The sequence below is a fragment of the Serinus canaria genome, chromosome 2 (genome assembly GCF_022539315.1).
Source record: "Serinus canaria isolate serCan28SL12 chromosome 2, serCan2020, whole genome shotgun sequence".
NCBI lineage: Eukaryota > Metazoa > Chordata > Aves > Passeriformes > Fringillidae > Serinus > Serinus canaria.
In genome coordinates this window covers 6,299,583-6,315,302 of record NC_066315.1, presented here as the reverse complement: position 1 = coordinate 6,315,302, position 15,720 = coordinate 6,299,583, and the positions used below count along the sequence as shown (strand labels likewise).

Below are 15,720 nucleotides of genomic sequence, written 5' to 3'. Positions count from 1 at the left end.
TAAGCCACACACCTGCAGAGGTTACACAGAGCTGAGGGAAAGTGGCTATTTAGTTATAAAAGGAAATTCCAGTAATCACTCCCCCAGTCCCAGGATAGGCCCTACTAGGTAGTTCCCACTTTTTAAACAAAGCACAGAGGTCTCTCACCGAAGGCAGAAGCAGCACAGAGTTACCTTTATTGCCTGTGTAACACCTGTAGGAAGGGACAAGCAGAACACGGTATAAACCCATGCACAACAGATACATTAATGTCTCTTAGAAATCTTTCAGAAGAAAACTTGGAAAGCTGATACACCTCTACAGCCTCATGAGCTAAGGTTTCTCGTTTACAAACTCATATTTTTCTTTTAAAGCTGGTATTTTAAAATGGTATAGAAATGCTTCTTTACTGAGTTATTTCACAATAAAAATATAGTTTAGTTCTATTAAATTTTCTTCTGAAAATAAATGTTTCTATTTTTCTATGACAATAAATTACAATGTATCACAAATGTTGGCTTTAAGCAGTTACAAATAAGCAGGAATTAAGTATTCCAACTATAGTCTGATAGAATTCAAGGCCCTTAGTAAGAGATAAACTGAAGGTGCATTTATAATCCAAACTCAATTTGACAAGGTAAATACATATAACTGAAGTAGATTTAATGGGATTTAGTGCTGCGGTACTTGTATATAGGATAAGTATTCATGAATTATCTGCTCCTCTTCCTCAAGTGTTAAATCCAGATAATCCTCTTCATGTTCAGGAATATCCTCTAGGATTTCATTGACTGCATCAGTCTCCATGTCTTCATCTGTTGGTGAACTAGAGGAACCTTCCAATAAAAAGCAGCAGCAGTGAATTCACCAATGAAAGGAGCTGGTGCTCTCCCTGTTTCACCAGTGTGGCTGCTCTGCCAGCCCCTTCCTGCACAACCCCCTCTTACAATTACTCTGCAAAGGACAGGGCAGGATGGCCATTTCTCCTTACTATTTAAACATGGTGTGGGAAAGCCTTTAATTATACAGCAGGGATCAATACAGCTCTGACAAATAATGAGAAAAAAAATATATGCAAGGATCTTCTTTTTAAGTAGAAAGTTCTCAATTATGGTTCTATCCTGTAAGGGATAGGATGAAGGAGAATGGAGGCAGGTCAGCCACCTGCAGAGCACAGGTCTGGAATAAACTCCTTAGCCCTGTTCAGAACACCCTGAGTGTCACCTTTTCTTCTGGGCTGCACCTGCCTGCAGCTGGTACCTGTCTCCTCTGGTTCCTTTGTGGCTGTCACTGCAGAGAACAACAGCTGCCTTCCTGTAACTGTGTTCCCAATAAAAACAGCCTGAGGCATTACTGCAGCCCTGTGCCATGATTTCAGCAGAAATTGCTTAACTATTTCCTACAAAAGCCAGAACAGCCTTCCCTTCCCACCCTGCTGGATGCAACATTCTCACCTGCAGACTCTGTGAGCAGGTCCTTGGAAGAAGTGGATTCCTCTGATGGACTGGACCCTTCTGAGGACAGCAGCAGTGAAGGGGGAAGAACTCCCCCATAATGAGCAAGGGTTTGGGAAGCCACGTGGATGTTCCCTTTAAAGACCTTTAAAGCTTGCTCTGCCGACTCACGGCTGAAACCCATGTACGTCAGCTGCAGGGGGGAAAAAGGAATAATACAGGAAATCTGGGGAAATCCAAGCTCATCTGACACCAGGGTCTGACAAGAATCTGAATCTGCAGCTGACAGTCATCCTCTCACACAGAGAAAAAAAAAGCACTGCATGCCAGGAATTCCAGGACACTGACTCTGGTTTACTGGAACAGTTAACAACAGGGCAGTGACCTATTAAAGGCATGGGGATGTTGAGCAGGATCAAGAGGCTCTTGTCCTGTACCAGACCAATTTTTTTTTTCTGTTTTCAAAAGGAAACTTCAAAACAATCCAGTGTATCAGGGGGGTGCATGTGTTTATCCTAGGCAATACAGTTTTCTTGCCTGACATCAATTACACAGCCACCCTAACTACAGACAAGCTTGTCAGACAGCCTGTCATGAGAAATACACATTCCAGCTCTTTCCCTTTTGCTCTGCAGAGTTTAGAGACTTGAATAAATTTCTCTTTTGCTGTCTTTTTGGGGATAGAGCATTACAGTGCACACACTTTCCCTCCACACCCATGCATGGCAGGTTGGTGCAATGGGCAGGAGGTACACACAAATTACGTTAGCCCCAGTGACTTCAGCATGAAGAGTGAGTGGATGCCAGACCGTGGAGTGTGACAGCCTGAGTGACATGGGTCCAAGAATACTTGTACAGCTTTACTTCAGGAAAATCTGCTGTCTTTGCAAGCACAACTCAGAAACAAGTCAACCAACTCACAAGAAAGCAAGTGGTCTAGCTTGCTTACTTGCTCAATACTTTCTTGGGAAACCTGAAACTGATCCATGGCCACAGAATCATCATCATCATCTTCCAAGAGTAACTCAGGATTGTCAAGAATAAACTGCAAGAAAACAGAGAGAGATCAGAATAGAGCAACAGAGCTACAACAGTCCTCAGCACAGCTGTGTATGCAGCCCAATGGTTGATATAAGCAAACCTCAGCCAACTTAAGTGACATCTGATTTATTGGGTCAGGAAGTGCAAATTCAGTCATTACAGCTCAGAAAAGGTAGCTATGAACTAAAAAATGTAGACTACAGAAAATAAGAATCTGCTAAACAATAAAAATAGAAAAAACCAACCACATTTCTTTTGTACAACACTACTTCTACAGAAAAATCAATTACCTTAAAGGCTTGGTCTAGGTTTCCTCGTGTCTTTTGAAGAGCTATCTGAGCAGCTCTCTCTGAGTAGCCCATACTTTTCAGGGTATTGATGTCCTCCAGTCGCCGCCGCCTTTTAGCTCTCTCCTCCCTCCTGATCTGCGCCTTTTCCTGCAAGAGCACAGACACTGCAAGCTCACTGTGCATGGGAATGCTCTAACACATAGCCTGTGCATGAAGGGTTTCTTGGATTTTTTTTGCTTCAAGTTTGAATCTCTAGAGGAAAAGTTTTTTGTTTTTGGTTTTGTTTTTTTTTTTTTTGTAAATACAGACTGTGCTGCCAGACACTCGTTCCTAAATAAAGCTGCATTCCCATGAGCCAGCCCTGTCGCCACACTTCCGCTCTGCAGATCAGATCTGGTGCCATCACAGTTATTCCAGGCCCTGTGTGGTAAGTGACAAACGCATTTGGCAGATGGGCCCACAGACAAGACTTGCCAAGGACAGACAGTCAGAACCAGGCAGGGAGCCAGGGAGTTCTGTTCAGTCTTCCCTCAGCCAGTTGGCTTTTCTGTCCACACTTCACTGTCTGAAGTCTAGAAGTGCCTCCTCGGCTTACCAAACATCACTTCAGATCTGGACAGCACTATCTTCACTCACTCTAGCACAAAAAAATATTTTCCCTCCTGGATCTTCCAAGTACAAGACCACAATAGGGGGCAGCCAAGCCAGGGAGTGACAGCTTGGTCCTGGTGGTTTATTCCCATATCACTGCTGAGAAGCAAACACTGGTGCAAAACCTTCCCATGTGCTTCTGTGGTACAACCACAGGCCTTTGGCACTCTTGTCCCATCTGTTTTGAGACAGAGCTTCCTCTGTTAGTGCATTAAGTTTTGGTTTCCAACTTATGCCAACACGTCCAACTGTCAGCTACACCAACAGTGCCAGAGCAAGACAACCAAGGTCCTTAACTCAGCACCACACTGCCCTGGCCACACAACACACATCTCATGGACACCCCAACTCAGGTGATCTGTGATTTAATGCTTTCACTGCCCTCACCTCTCTCCTGTTGGTGATTAGATTGGCAGCATGCTCCACATTGCCGTGGCAGGCTCGCAGGGCAAGGCGAGCTTCCTGCTCCGAGAAGCCCAGGAGTGACAGGCGATCCACTTTATCAGGATCTATGGACAGCTCTCCGTACAAAGAGGATGCCTGGATAAGGGAAGGACAAAATGACACCACTTACACTGTTAAAATACAAAGAAAAAATGCCTCCCCGTTTCTCTGAGTAAGCAAAGAACAGGTTCCAGATGGAAGCCAAACTGAGGGGCTGGAGTGAAGGACTCCAGAGTTTTATCTAAAGGTAAAAGAAGGTCTTACCTTCTGAATGTACTCCGCAGCCTCCTTTTCTCTGCCACTGTGGTAGTGCCCAATCCCTTGAAGGAGGTAAAGCCGTAGAAATAAAACCTTCTCCCGACCATAGCTTCCCTAAGGAATTGTTTAAAGAAGGAGAGGGGACCATGTAGATAGAATCATGTGTTAGAACACCCGTTCATTTCAATAGAACACTCTACACATTTAGAGAAGACACAGTCTGGGCTTTGTGACACTCAGTGGGCAGATAAAGCACCACACCTAACCCCCTGATGATGTCTGTGCATATAAAGACAGGTTTGCCATGACCTCTCTGCCAGGCCAAATCTTTCTCTTGTGCTAACAATTACAGAACCAGGAAACAGGCTGATAATACAGAGGAAAACTTTAAGTTTCTAAAAGCCAGTCTTGCAATACTTGAACAGTGACTGAATACATGTAGAAAAAAAATCCCACCCTTGTTAAGTCAAACCCAGCATACTTTGATGTCAATAAGCCTCTCATGGTTCTCTCCATAGCACCTCTGGAAGCATCTTTGTGCTGTGGACAGCTTTTTCTCTGCATCATCCAGGCAGTCCAGCTGCTCCAGACGGAAGTAGCACCACACTATATCCAGCTGCAGCACTGCGTAATTATCAACCGTGTTCAGCAGCTCCGTACTACACTCACTGGAAAATAAAACAATGAATTTTTTTTTTCTGGGAGAGGGTTGTTTATTTCCCCTCCCCCCCACCACTTCTTAACATTCACAAAACAACATCAGAAGTGTGCTCATGTTGGAGAAAGCACACTCTTCATATCTGAGGCAGGAAACTGATGCCAGGGGAACAGGAATCAAAGGCTGATCCTCCATTCCATTCACTGACACTGATTCCAGGACTGATCCCAATGCTCTATCTTAAAGCATTACAGTAACAAAATGAGCTGTGGCTACTGTTTAATATGGCATCTCTAAAAGCACAGTGGAATTAAACCCTGTGTAATCTTTGGGAGGACTGAGAAACTGCCTCAGTGCACATGGACATGCTCAGAACTGTGCCAGTCTCCTTGCACACCCACAAAGATGAGAAACAGACAGGGACAGTATTACTTTTGGGATCTCAAAGGAACAATTTAGGGCTCTGACAGCTGATAGAAAATGAATTTACTTGCAGAAGCCCTGGTATGGTTACTGACCTCAGCTATCTGCTCCACCTTTTACAAGAAATTATTACTTCACAAGAGCAACTGCAAATGAATATCCGTAACTGTCTCTCAAGCTAATGCAATTTATAACCTGGTACATGAATATTGACAGTTTCTGTTTATGTTGTTATAAAAGATTAACTTGCCCAGTGGCAGTATCTGTTTCAGCTGTTCTACATGAAGCCACCTGTCACTGCAAGTCAGAGCTTTATCTGCTGTTTCCCATCTGCAAGAGGGAGTGTGGAGCAACCCCAGGCAAAACTGGCCCTGATTTATATGCAGAGAGAGAGGCTGTGCTGTTCCTTTATGGGCTGACAGTAAAGACAGACACAAGGACTCAAAATGTTCTTACCAGAAGTGTTTATCAGCATCCAACAAATATGGCAGTGCTATTTCATATTCTTTCTTCTTCATTAATGCTCTTCCCTTCTCATGGTAACCCATAGCCAGCACAAGTGCCTAGAAAAACAGATTGAGACTTTTGACTGCACCTCCCCAAATCAAAAAGCTAAAGGAAATATCCAAGTAATCCATCAGAGTCCTTGTTCTTCCTAGAAAAACACCACTGTATCAGTTCTGTAAGACCAGTGCTATCTCACACTGCTTCACACTTTTCTCCCATCTGATAATGTCAGATATTGTCTAGTTAAAAGCAATGGATGTTACTGGCACAGGAAATGCTGGACCAAGCTCACTTTAAGTATGCAACTTCAGAGAGATTTTCAAGGTGATACAAAGCTCAGCATTTTTCTGGGTGCTGCACTTCCTATCAGCACCAAACTTGTTTTGCTTTGCTATCACAACTATCTTGCAAAACCTAAGAATTCAACTCCTGAAAAGCCTCAGAACTGAAAACTAAATTTTGAATGTGTCAGGAAAACACTCCTACAGTGTAACAAATGAAAATGTAATAATAATTCTGGATAGAAACAACCTGCAATATTTCCTCTGATCCTTGATCAATACTGATGAAATCTCATTTCACTTGAACACTGGATGCTTTAAGTCTTCAGGTGAATTATTACATTCAGCACTTCATCAGAACAGCACGCAGACTCATCAAGTTTATAAATGGAAATAAGGCCTAAGAAACAAATTACTTTCATGCCTTTCTAGGACACCCAAAATTTATAATAGCAACAAAATTAAAGCTTGTCTTCAACCGCAAAGTAAGATATGGAGCACACAGGGGTTAGTGCCAGATTAGACCTACAACGAAATCTTGAATCAGAGGTTGTCTCCAGATGACTGAAATATTCTCACCTATAGAGTTCTACTTCAATTGTATTTCAAGATTATTTGCATTAAACAAGTATCTAGTGGGCCCAGGGTTACATTCCCAAAAAATCTGGCTGTAATTCAATCCCATATTTTAAATGTTCCACAGCTTTAAAGAGCAATCTTAGTGGCATTGTAAGATGCTTTTACCTACTTTTTTAGCTTGAGGAGGAATCTGAATTGACCTTCCAGTTTGATTAGCTATATCTAGGTACGGGACAGAGTCTGGATCCAAGTACTCCTCTGAAAGATATAAAAAAGTTTAAAATTTAAACACCACCTTTAACAGAGCAACTCTGCTGCCATAAGTATATTTTAGTAACATTGTTAAACAAAACAGCATATAACAAAAACCCCCAGAATTACATATAAAGGCTGCATGTCTGTTTTTCTGGACATACCAACAGTGGCTCTGGCCAGGTAAACATGAGGAACTTCAAGAAAGGTCACTGTGGAAAAGGCCTTGTGAATGCAGAAATTTAGACACAATATCAAAAGTTCCATGAATTACAAAGAAGTATTTTTGCAGAAGACAAAACACCTACGTTTTACACAACATAGCATTTGAAATGATTTATCAACTAAAGCTAGAATATTTTAAAAATACAACTGAGCACAGTTGATAATAGCTGGAAAAAAATACAGCTCAGTATTTTCCCTCCCCATGTCTTTAATGCTTGTTATCAAACTACCAATTTTGTTTTCACTTCCATTTGATTTACAATGAAAAGACTTATTTTCCTGTAGACAAATGACAGTTAAGGAGAAGTTTGCTGAGATTAAAAGCTTCTGCCCTGTGGTTTCTCTCACGTGAAACAAAAGGAAACCCTCACTGCACTTCTCACAGAACCTCCAGCCTGGGAGCCCATTACAGACTCTGCTCTTTACTCTGGCATTGGCTGTAACTGACAGTGGCAAAAAACAAAAAGAGACCCAAATCAGGATTCAAAATCTGAGGTCTAAACCACCCCTTAAGTCCAAAAAAGGCAAACACTTCTGTCATGTGTTCAAAATCTGATATTGTGGTAAGAAATCAGAAGTCACCAGCTTTGAAGCTTTGTTTGGGTGTTTCTGCATTTGGCAGGAATTCGTGACCTGCTCAGCTTCACAGCTCCTGGCTTGTGGATTTGTGAAACAATGGAATAGAGAAGTGATTTAAACGCACCACCAAGCACTGCAGCTCACAAACACAACCTCATTTTGAAGAATTATTACTGTTAAATTAACTAGATCCCTTTAATTTAATCCACAGTTGCCAGGAATCAGCATCCCAAGGGAATGAGAACACCACAGCCGTGTTGCAGATGACAGTGACAAATGAGCTGCTCTGCACAATGAAACCATGGTTACACACAGCCATAGCTAAACTACAAAAAAAAATGTGTTTAATGACTTAAACACATTATGCACTGTACTTTTGTCTACAATAAATGTAAGCTTCTCACAAGTCAACAGTCCCTTAACTGCCAAGTGCTAATTAAACAATTGATTCATATTATATCCTTCTCAAAGTGCCAAAGTTTTTTGTAGCATTCTAGTTGTGTAAAAATGGTGGAAAAAAACAGTTTTAACCAACTTAAAATCCAGTTTTCAAGCAGGTAAAAACCCATACAAGTGGGAACTGAAATTCAGCCATGGTATAGGCACTCTTCCATGCTGAAAGGCCTGTGAGATTGTAATTTTGGGTGCACAAAAATTAATGAACAGCCACCTCCCCCCCAATCCAACAAGCCCACTTACCTCTCTCTGCCAGAATTTCCAAACCCTTCTTAGTTCTCTGCATCTTGTCATTTATTTCTTTTTCTTTCTTACACTGAAGCTCTTCCTCCTGAACTTTTCTTTTGGTTTCCTCATCACTCTGTTCCAGTTGAAGCACCATCACTTTGGCATTGTGTGTGACACCCTGATCTTCAAGGGTTTTACCTGCAAAACAGAGTGTGATTAATACAATTCAACTACTGAACTACTGAAATTGCAAGACTTGAGAACTCACTCAAAGCCCCTGAAAATTACTGACACAGTCAACAAAATTCAGACTCAGTCTTGCATCTTAAAAATGCTTTTGAAGTGACTGGTATGTTTCATTCCTTGTTTTTTTCAAAACATTTAAAAAAATACCATTATTTCTATTTCAGTTTATTGATCTTCAGGCAAAAACTGCAATAAGAACATGTCCAGGATCATACATCACCAGAGTACAGACAGAGAAACTGGGAACTGAATCCAAGTTCCTTCTGTCAGTTCTGTGGTTCTAATTCTGATATATTCCAGGGCCATCAGCAAAGAAAAAGCTCTATCATCACTTCCCACATGTCTGACAGGTTGAGCATGGGCAAAACATTACAAAAAGTCTTTGAAAATGCTCTTATACAATAAGGCTTTTTGAAGAAACTTAGAGATTCTCTTAAATGTGCATTTTTAGTGTTTCAACACTAGAAAAGGGAATTTTCTGCATTCATTACAGTATTCCATTAATTGATCTAATTCTATTTAAGAATTTGGATTATTATAATTTAATACATTGCCCATGAAGCAGAAACCAAAAAATACAACAGCTGTTTTTTTGGAAATTTCTGAAATTAATAAGAGTTGCAAGGCAAATTTTCTTCTGAGAAGCAGAAAACAAGAAAATTATCATAAAAGTATCTTTAACTAGAGATACATACCCAGATCAAGCTGCTTCTTATTTATGATTATTTTGACAGCATTTTCTTGTAATGCATATTCCTGTGCTATCCTGTGAAATGAATAATTTCATCCATGAACATAAATTTTTAAGATAATACAATATTGTTGATTCAATAGCAATAAAACCTAAAAACTAGTATTTATAAATGGCTTAAAATTTCTGCTAAAAAAGGCTGCTAGAAGTAAAATAACACCATCAGAGAGCTTTATGTACTTTATAAAGAACACCTGGGATACAAAAAGGGAAAAAGCAAAACAGAAGAGAATCTGATTTTTTTTAGGCTTAGAAACACAAAAGAAAGAGAAAGTCATGTTCACTGTTCAGAGGATCTGCCTGGTTACAGACTTGGAACACTGGTACTTGCTGGGGATTTACACAGAACTATCTTCTTCCTGTTTTCCATCTGTTAAACCACAGCTGTTCCCATGAAGAACTGCCCTACAGGGACACTGGACATCCTGTTCAGAGAATACATGCTAAGAAAAAGCTTAAATCAAACAAAAAGTGGGTTTGTTTGCATTTTTTAAAAGTGCTCTGTTACAGGGTGGTGTCTCATGAGAGGCGCACAAAGGGTGATTGCACTTACTGGGATCTGAGCTCTTTGCCTGTGATGAACAGACTGGTCTCCAGTGGGATTTTCCTGCTCTGTAGTAATTATATTGGGTGGAGAAAAGAAAGAGGGAAAGAAAGGCATGATATGAAGACACTTTGGACATTTTCTTAATTAATTGTTCCACAATAACATTTCTTTTCCAAATAACCATCATATTTAGAACGTTATGGCTGGACATACATAGTAATAATTTCCAGTTCTGTACTTGCTACATAGTGCTAAAAATAAGCATTATAAGAGCAGGATATTCAGAATTAAATAAATCTAAATTCAGAGCCAAACAATTTAAATTAATTTAATTATGCACCTCCAATCTTAACTGTGCTTTGCAATTATGCCACTCACCTGTGACTGGCTAGGTTATGATTAATTCCTATTAGTGTCTCTGGTCCCAGATTAGATAAACTGGAATTTTAAATTAGTTCATTCCCCTATTTGCCCAGCAGCATTATAAAGTAGAATTATGAAACTATTTGGTTGTTTTAACTGCATGGCAACCACTTAAAACTCTCTACCCTTTAGCCCAGGTAATTATTTTTCACTACAGGAGTATTTTATGCATGAAAATAGAAGTTGGAACCTGACTCTAAAAGGGCAAAACTTAATTCAGTTCTCTGTTGGAGAAGATTTTTGGAGCCAGCTCTAGAAGGCTGAGCTTTGGAATGGGCTGCCCAGGGAGGTGGTGGAATCTCCATTCCTGGAAGTGTTCAAGAAACATCTGGAAGAGGCACTGAGTGCCATGGTTCAGTTGACCAGGTGGTGGTTGGTAGAGATTGGGCTCAATGATCTTGGAGGTGTTTTCCAACCTTAACGATTCTGTGACTCTGTAATTCTAGGAATCTATGAAGGGAACAGGTGAGTGACATCACAACAGAAAATCCTGTTTCTCCTTTCCAATTTCAAGTGACATCAACATGCTGAATCAACTTCAGGTATTCTACAGCTAAAAAAACACATCTGCTCTTTATTGCTAATACAAGCAGTTCCATCAGATGGAATCAAACTGAAATAGACACTTAAATCTAATTTACTTTTCTTAATTGAAAGATTATTTGCCATTAAATCCTAAAGGGAAAAATCACTAATCTCTTCAATATTATATTCCTTTGCCATGATATTCCCATAGACCTGGGAAACTAAAATATGTAATTTCCCCCTCTCCATTTTTTCTGTACCTGACATGGAACACTCATACAAAATACCTGAAAAAGCTGCAGTAAAAAAAAAACTCAAATAAACCTACTCAAACCTCAAAGTAAAGCTATTTATGCAGACTTTTCTGCAGTGTTACTCACTTTTCTACGAGGCAGATATATATCAAGTCTTGCAATCCCAGTCACTTTAAAATTCTCATTTCCTGTCCCACGCTCAATTGCTTTACACCGTATTTCTTCCAGCATATTCTCTGTATCATTCTTATTGATATTCAGCTTGGATGAATATTTTTGTACAAGTTCCTGAAAAAATGACAAGAAAAACTGGGAAAATGCACCAGCAGTATGACACGGAAGATGTATGACATCAACTCAGAGAAGATATTTACCTTCATCTCTTCACCAGCTTCTTTTTTTTCATTTGTATATGGTGGTTTCCATAGCTGAATTTTGTCCTCTCTTAAGCAGCTTGTCAGTTTTGCTATCAAATACTTCTTTTGTGCCATTCTTTTAAAGCAAAAGCACAGTTGGAAGGGAAAAGAGAGAAAAATAAACAATCCTTCAATATGGCATTCCTGTAGTAGATATTCTGCTTTTCAAGAAGTCTAAGTGACATTCTGGAATTCTGCAATAAATGATGAGTATTAAATTCATTCCATGCATTTTGGTGGGGAGGGGAAACTGAGGCCAAACTATGAGAAAAAATGGGGGAAAAAATAATTGAAAAGAGGGTGAAATTTGGGTCAGAGTAAGGATAACTTACAAGGCCCCTGCCATTTCAAGAAAAATTAAACCTCTTCCTATCCCGTCATGTGAACTGGAATTGCAGTCAAAACATCAAAATTGACAATTCAGTTGTTCTGCCCTGCTCTGGATCCACCAATTCTGATTCAGCTCAGACAAAGCAGGAAACTCTGAGTTAATCAGCATGACCCTGGGAAAAAACCAAGCATGACCCTGGGAAAATCCCAAAAAGCAGGGAAGACACACAGAGGGCACAGAAAGCTGGGTGCAGAGATCTCAACAGAAAAAAAAAACCAAACTCCAGGTGCATGATAAAGCATGTTGTGGCTCTTGGACACTGGGAATCATATGGAAAAGGTCCTTTAAATTAGACAGAAAAGCATTGAAAATGTTGGCATACATGCACTAAGGTGGCCATGAAATTCAATTAATCAGTTTCACTTTTCTTTCAGAGTAGTTTCCATCTTTCATTCTTGTTTATTGGCACACAGCTCTCAGGAGAAAAGGGAAGAGTTTCAAAAACTGCTCCTGGCTCTGAAAAACACTATTTGAGGGCGGGGGAAAAGCAGGCAAATATTCAGTTTATGACAAGTTTACCAGTCAGCTTTACCTCAAGCCCAGCTTTACTGAACTACAAAGAATTCCCTGCAAGCTGCACTGACAACTGTTTCCCCTAAACAGGAGTCAGAGGGATGAACTGGACAAGTGGATGGTTTAACAACCCTTCCAGCTGCATTGCTGTAATTTGTACAGTGTCTGTCAAAACCAGCAGAGAAAAACACACATTCTTTTTCCTGCTGGGATGCCTCTGCTATTATTTGAGAGCCAAAGCAAACAATGGCATTTACAAAGCTAAAAGTGACAAAACCACTCAATTTTCAAAACATGGCACTGTAGCTATTAATGCAGCTTTCCCCCTTTCCCAAAACACACCAGGGAATTCTCATTAACAGCCTGTAACCATTTTAAGTTATGCTGAAGACCCACAATTTTTATAGCCACAATTCTGCTTAACATTTGCAAAAAAATGTTACTCATGGTTTTGGGTCACTCAGATAAAATTTTAAATTGTAATCTATACTTAAGACTAAGAATTGCAAATACAGGTGACATTTATAAACTGGTCATTCATCTGTTTATCAATACTGGAGCTTGGTAAGTTTGTGATTTCTAATTAAACTATCAAAACAGAAAGCACCACTGCAGTCTCCAATTAAACTTATTCCTACTAACACTCTATTTAAAAAATAAAACTTTTGCTTTCACAAACATGAAACCTATGATTTTATATGTAACATTTGTAACACTTACAATAAATTCCATCACGCCACCACTAAATTACATTAGAATCCATAGCAAAAACATTCGTGACTTACTCTTCCATCAGCTATGAAACGCCACAAGAGCTCCCGAGGCAATTTCACTTTCGGTACGAGTTTAAAGGGACTTTCTCAAAACTCACTGGAGTAAACAATGGGGGTATTTCCCCAGAAACGCTCTGAATGCAAGACTCAGCTTTTGTAAATAAAATGTCACCCTCTTAGGCCAGTTTTACGTGACATGACACAAGGGGAGAAGTGAGATGCGTGACCTAAGATGCAGCAACCAGGTTCAAAAGGCAAATTGTTGACGGAAGGAGCAGGGGGTTGTCAGGATGGGTGGATAATAAAGCAGGACACATCAATTTCCCCTACGAAGGAGGCAGGCACAGCTCTGACACACTTCACCGCGGCTGACCGAGGGGAAGCACTGGAACAGCGTCAAGAGCAGACCCTCAGGGACGGCAGCCCCATCCCTGCGGGCCTCGGCATCCTCATCCCTCCCCGGGAGCACTTCCAGCGCCTCCCGTGCCGGGACAGCGCCGCTACCGCCAGTCCCCCGCCGGCACCGCGGCGCTGCCAGGACAGCCCCGGCCCCGGGCACCCACCTGCGCCCAGCGGGCTCGGCAAAGCCGCCGCCGGGGGAAGCTCGGGGGCCGACGCAGCTGCTCCCGGAGCTGCTTCCCGGCAGGGAGGGAGGCGAGGGCCGCGGTCCCTGAGGGAGATGATCGGCAGCGGCTCCTACGGCAGCCCGGAAGGCCCAGGGAGACGGGCGTGACGTGGGTGAAGCCGCGCCCCGCCCGCCATGTCCGCCCTGCCCTCACTCGGAGGCGCTGGGGCGTGGCCGCTGCCGGGCGCGCAGCGTGGCGGAATTCCCTTCGGTCGGGTGTTCTGTGGTGGTTGGTTTCTGCGTGCCACCAAGCCTAGTGAAAAAGAAAGGAATCGCGGAATCACAGCATCAGTTAGGCTGGAAGAGAGCGCTGAGGTCATCTCAGAGCTCTAAGTCTGACATATGGCAGAACGCCACCATGGCAGGCAGACCATGGCGCTGAGGGCCATGTCCCTCCTTTTCATTAAAATCTCCAGGGACTGGGACTTCACCTCCTCCTTGGGCTGCCATTCCAGTGTCTAATCTTCCTTTCCATGAGGAAATTCCTCCAAATATCCAACCAAAGCTCCCCTGGCACAGCTTAAGGCCCTGTCCTGTCATCCTGTCCCTGAGGAGGTTTACCCCATCCATGTGTACGAGAGGTGGCAAGAGCATGGACCAGGCTCTCCTTGGTGGCACCCAGCAACAGGACAAGAGCCAGCAGGCAGAAATTGGTGCACAGGAAATTCTGTCTGATCATGAGGAAAAACTACTTCCCTGAGCAGTTTGCCCAGAGAGGCTGAGGAGTTTCCCTCACTGGGGACATTCCAGAACCATCTGGACACAATCGTGTCCCACATGCTCCAGGATGGCCCTGCTGGAGCAGGGAGGTGGGACCAGATGACTGCTGTGGCCTCTTCCAACCTGAGCCATTCTGTGGTTCTGTGAGACATTACTCCTGAAACAGCAACTTACAAGTTCTTAGTGACATTAAAAGTTCTAAGTGACATCCAGATGTTAGAAAAATAAATTAATTACTGGTAGAATTGCCATGTTAAGGTTTAGGGCTTGACATGTTTTAATGATCTCAGACCTTGGGGAAGGTTAACAGAGCTTGGGAAGAAGGAACTACTACTGATAGTGTACTCAAAGAACACAGAATTTACAAGCCACAAGGACATTTGGCAGAACTGCCAAGATAAGGGAGAAACAAGTAAAACACACTCAGTAACTGTGCTGAAATCAGCTCTAACTGGGTAAAAGGTGATTCTGGCAGGGAAACATCACAACAACTGACCCAAGAAACCCACAGACTCAAAAGATGAGAAAGTGCTTATTAGCATAAGGAGTGAGAGAATCATTAACCAGTAGAAGATGGAATACTAATTAAGAAAAGAACTATCTTGTAGCAGATCAGTAGTATTGGCTTTGTTTGCTAAAATGTATAAATAGTAAAAAGTAAATAGTAATAGTAAAAAAGCAAATAGTAAAAGGTTTTGATAATGGGTGTGCTTGATTTGTGGAAGACCACCAGCACCCAAGCTTGTACAGCTCTGAAGTAAATAATGTCTCTCTCAAGTGTGTAATTATTGGCTTGTTGCACACTGGTTAATGTGACAACAGCAGGACCTTCTGGTGGAAGAGCATCTGCTGGCTCATCCCTGGGATATGATGGGGGTCCCCAAGGCTGCCTGAGGGACTGTCCCTCAGACCCAGGAAAGGCTGGGTCTGGGTTGGGGGTGAGTGTTCTGCAGCCACCCCTCACCTGCCACCTCTGTGTGTGTGAGGCAGAGGTGTGCAGGTTGGGGGGTTTTTCTGTAATTTTTGAAGGCAGCAGTGTTGCAGGTGAGATTTAGCGTGGGAGTTTGTATTTTTCCATCACTGGGGGTGGGCAGGATCTTTCCTGGTTTGTGGGCCTGTCAGAAGTTCACCTGGGTTGAGAGACTGGGCTGGAAGAGCACATGAGGGGTGTGGAAAACCTGGTGCTAAACACCACCTCAGGTTGAGGCAGTGCTCCAGTGTCACTTTTAG

General features: G+C 42.0%; 1 protein-coding gene across 4 annotated transcripts; it reads right to left on the bottom strand.

The window, feature by feature from the left end:
• Positions 1 to 153: 153 nt before the first annotated feature.
• NUB1 (negative regulator of ubiquitin like proteins 1) lies at positions 154 to 13,887 on the bottom strand. Of its 4 annotated transcripts, XM_050971695.1 has the most exons (16): positions 13,709 to 13,887; positions 12,182 to 12,325; positions 11,427 to 11,544; positions 11,179 to 11,340; positions 9,857 to 9,915; positions 9,248 to 9,318; positions 8,322 to 8,504; positions 6,736 to 6,824; positions 5,656 to 5,762; positions 4,600 to 4,786; positions 4,125 to 4,232; positions 3,804 to 3,956; positions 2,766 to 2,912; positions 2,384 to 2,479; positions 1,435 to 1,627; positions 154 to 816 (listed from the first exon to the last, which is right to left on the bottom strand). In XM_050971695.1, exons 3-16 carry the CDS (start codon positions 11,541 to 11,543, stop codon positions 653 to 655), a joined length of 1,836 nt encoding a protein of 611 aa, XP_050827652.1. In that variant the 5' UTR covers position 11,544; positions 12,182 to 12,325; positions 13,709 to 13,887; the 3' UTR covers positions 154 to 652. The 4 variants fall into 4 exon arrangements, with proteins under 4 accessions (XP_050827652.1, XP_009084040.1, XP_050827653.1 ...); XM_009085792.4 differs by lacking the exon at positions 12,182 to 12,325; XM_050971696.1 differs by lacking the exons at positions 12,182 to 12,325; positions 13,709 to 13,887 and adding an exon at positions 13,158 to 13,643 and having other exon boundaries at positions 4,125 to 4,183; positions 4,602 to 4,786.
• Positions 13,888 to 15,720: the final 1,833 nt, after the last annotated feature.

Excerpts from the sequence above, each read along its gene's own strand:
- NUB1 (XM_018909168.3), bottom strand. Across the intron at positions 9,916-11,178 it reads TATATCTGCCTCGTAGAAAA|AGCAGGAAAATCCCACTGGA; the intron begins GTGAGTAACACT and ends TAATTACTACAG. Across the intron at positions 3,957-4,124 it reads CTGCGGAGTACATTCAGAAG|GCATCCTCTTTGTACGGAGA; the intron begins GTAAGACCTTCT and ends TCCCTTATCCAG.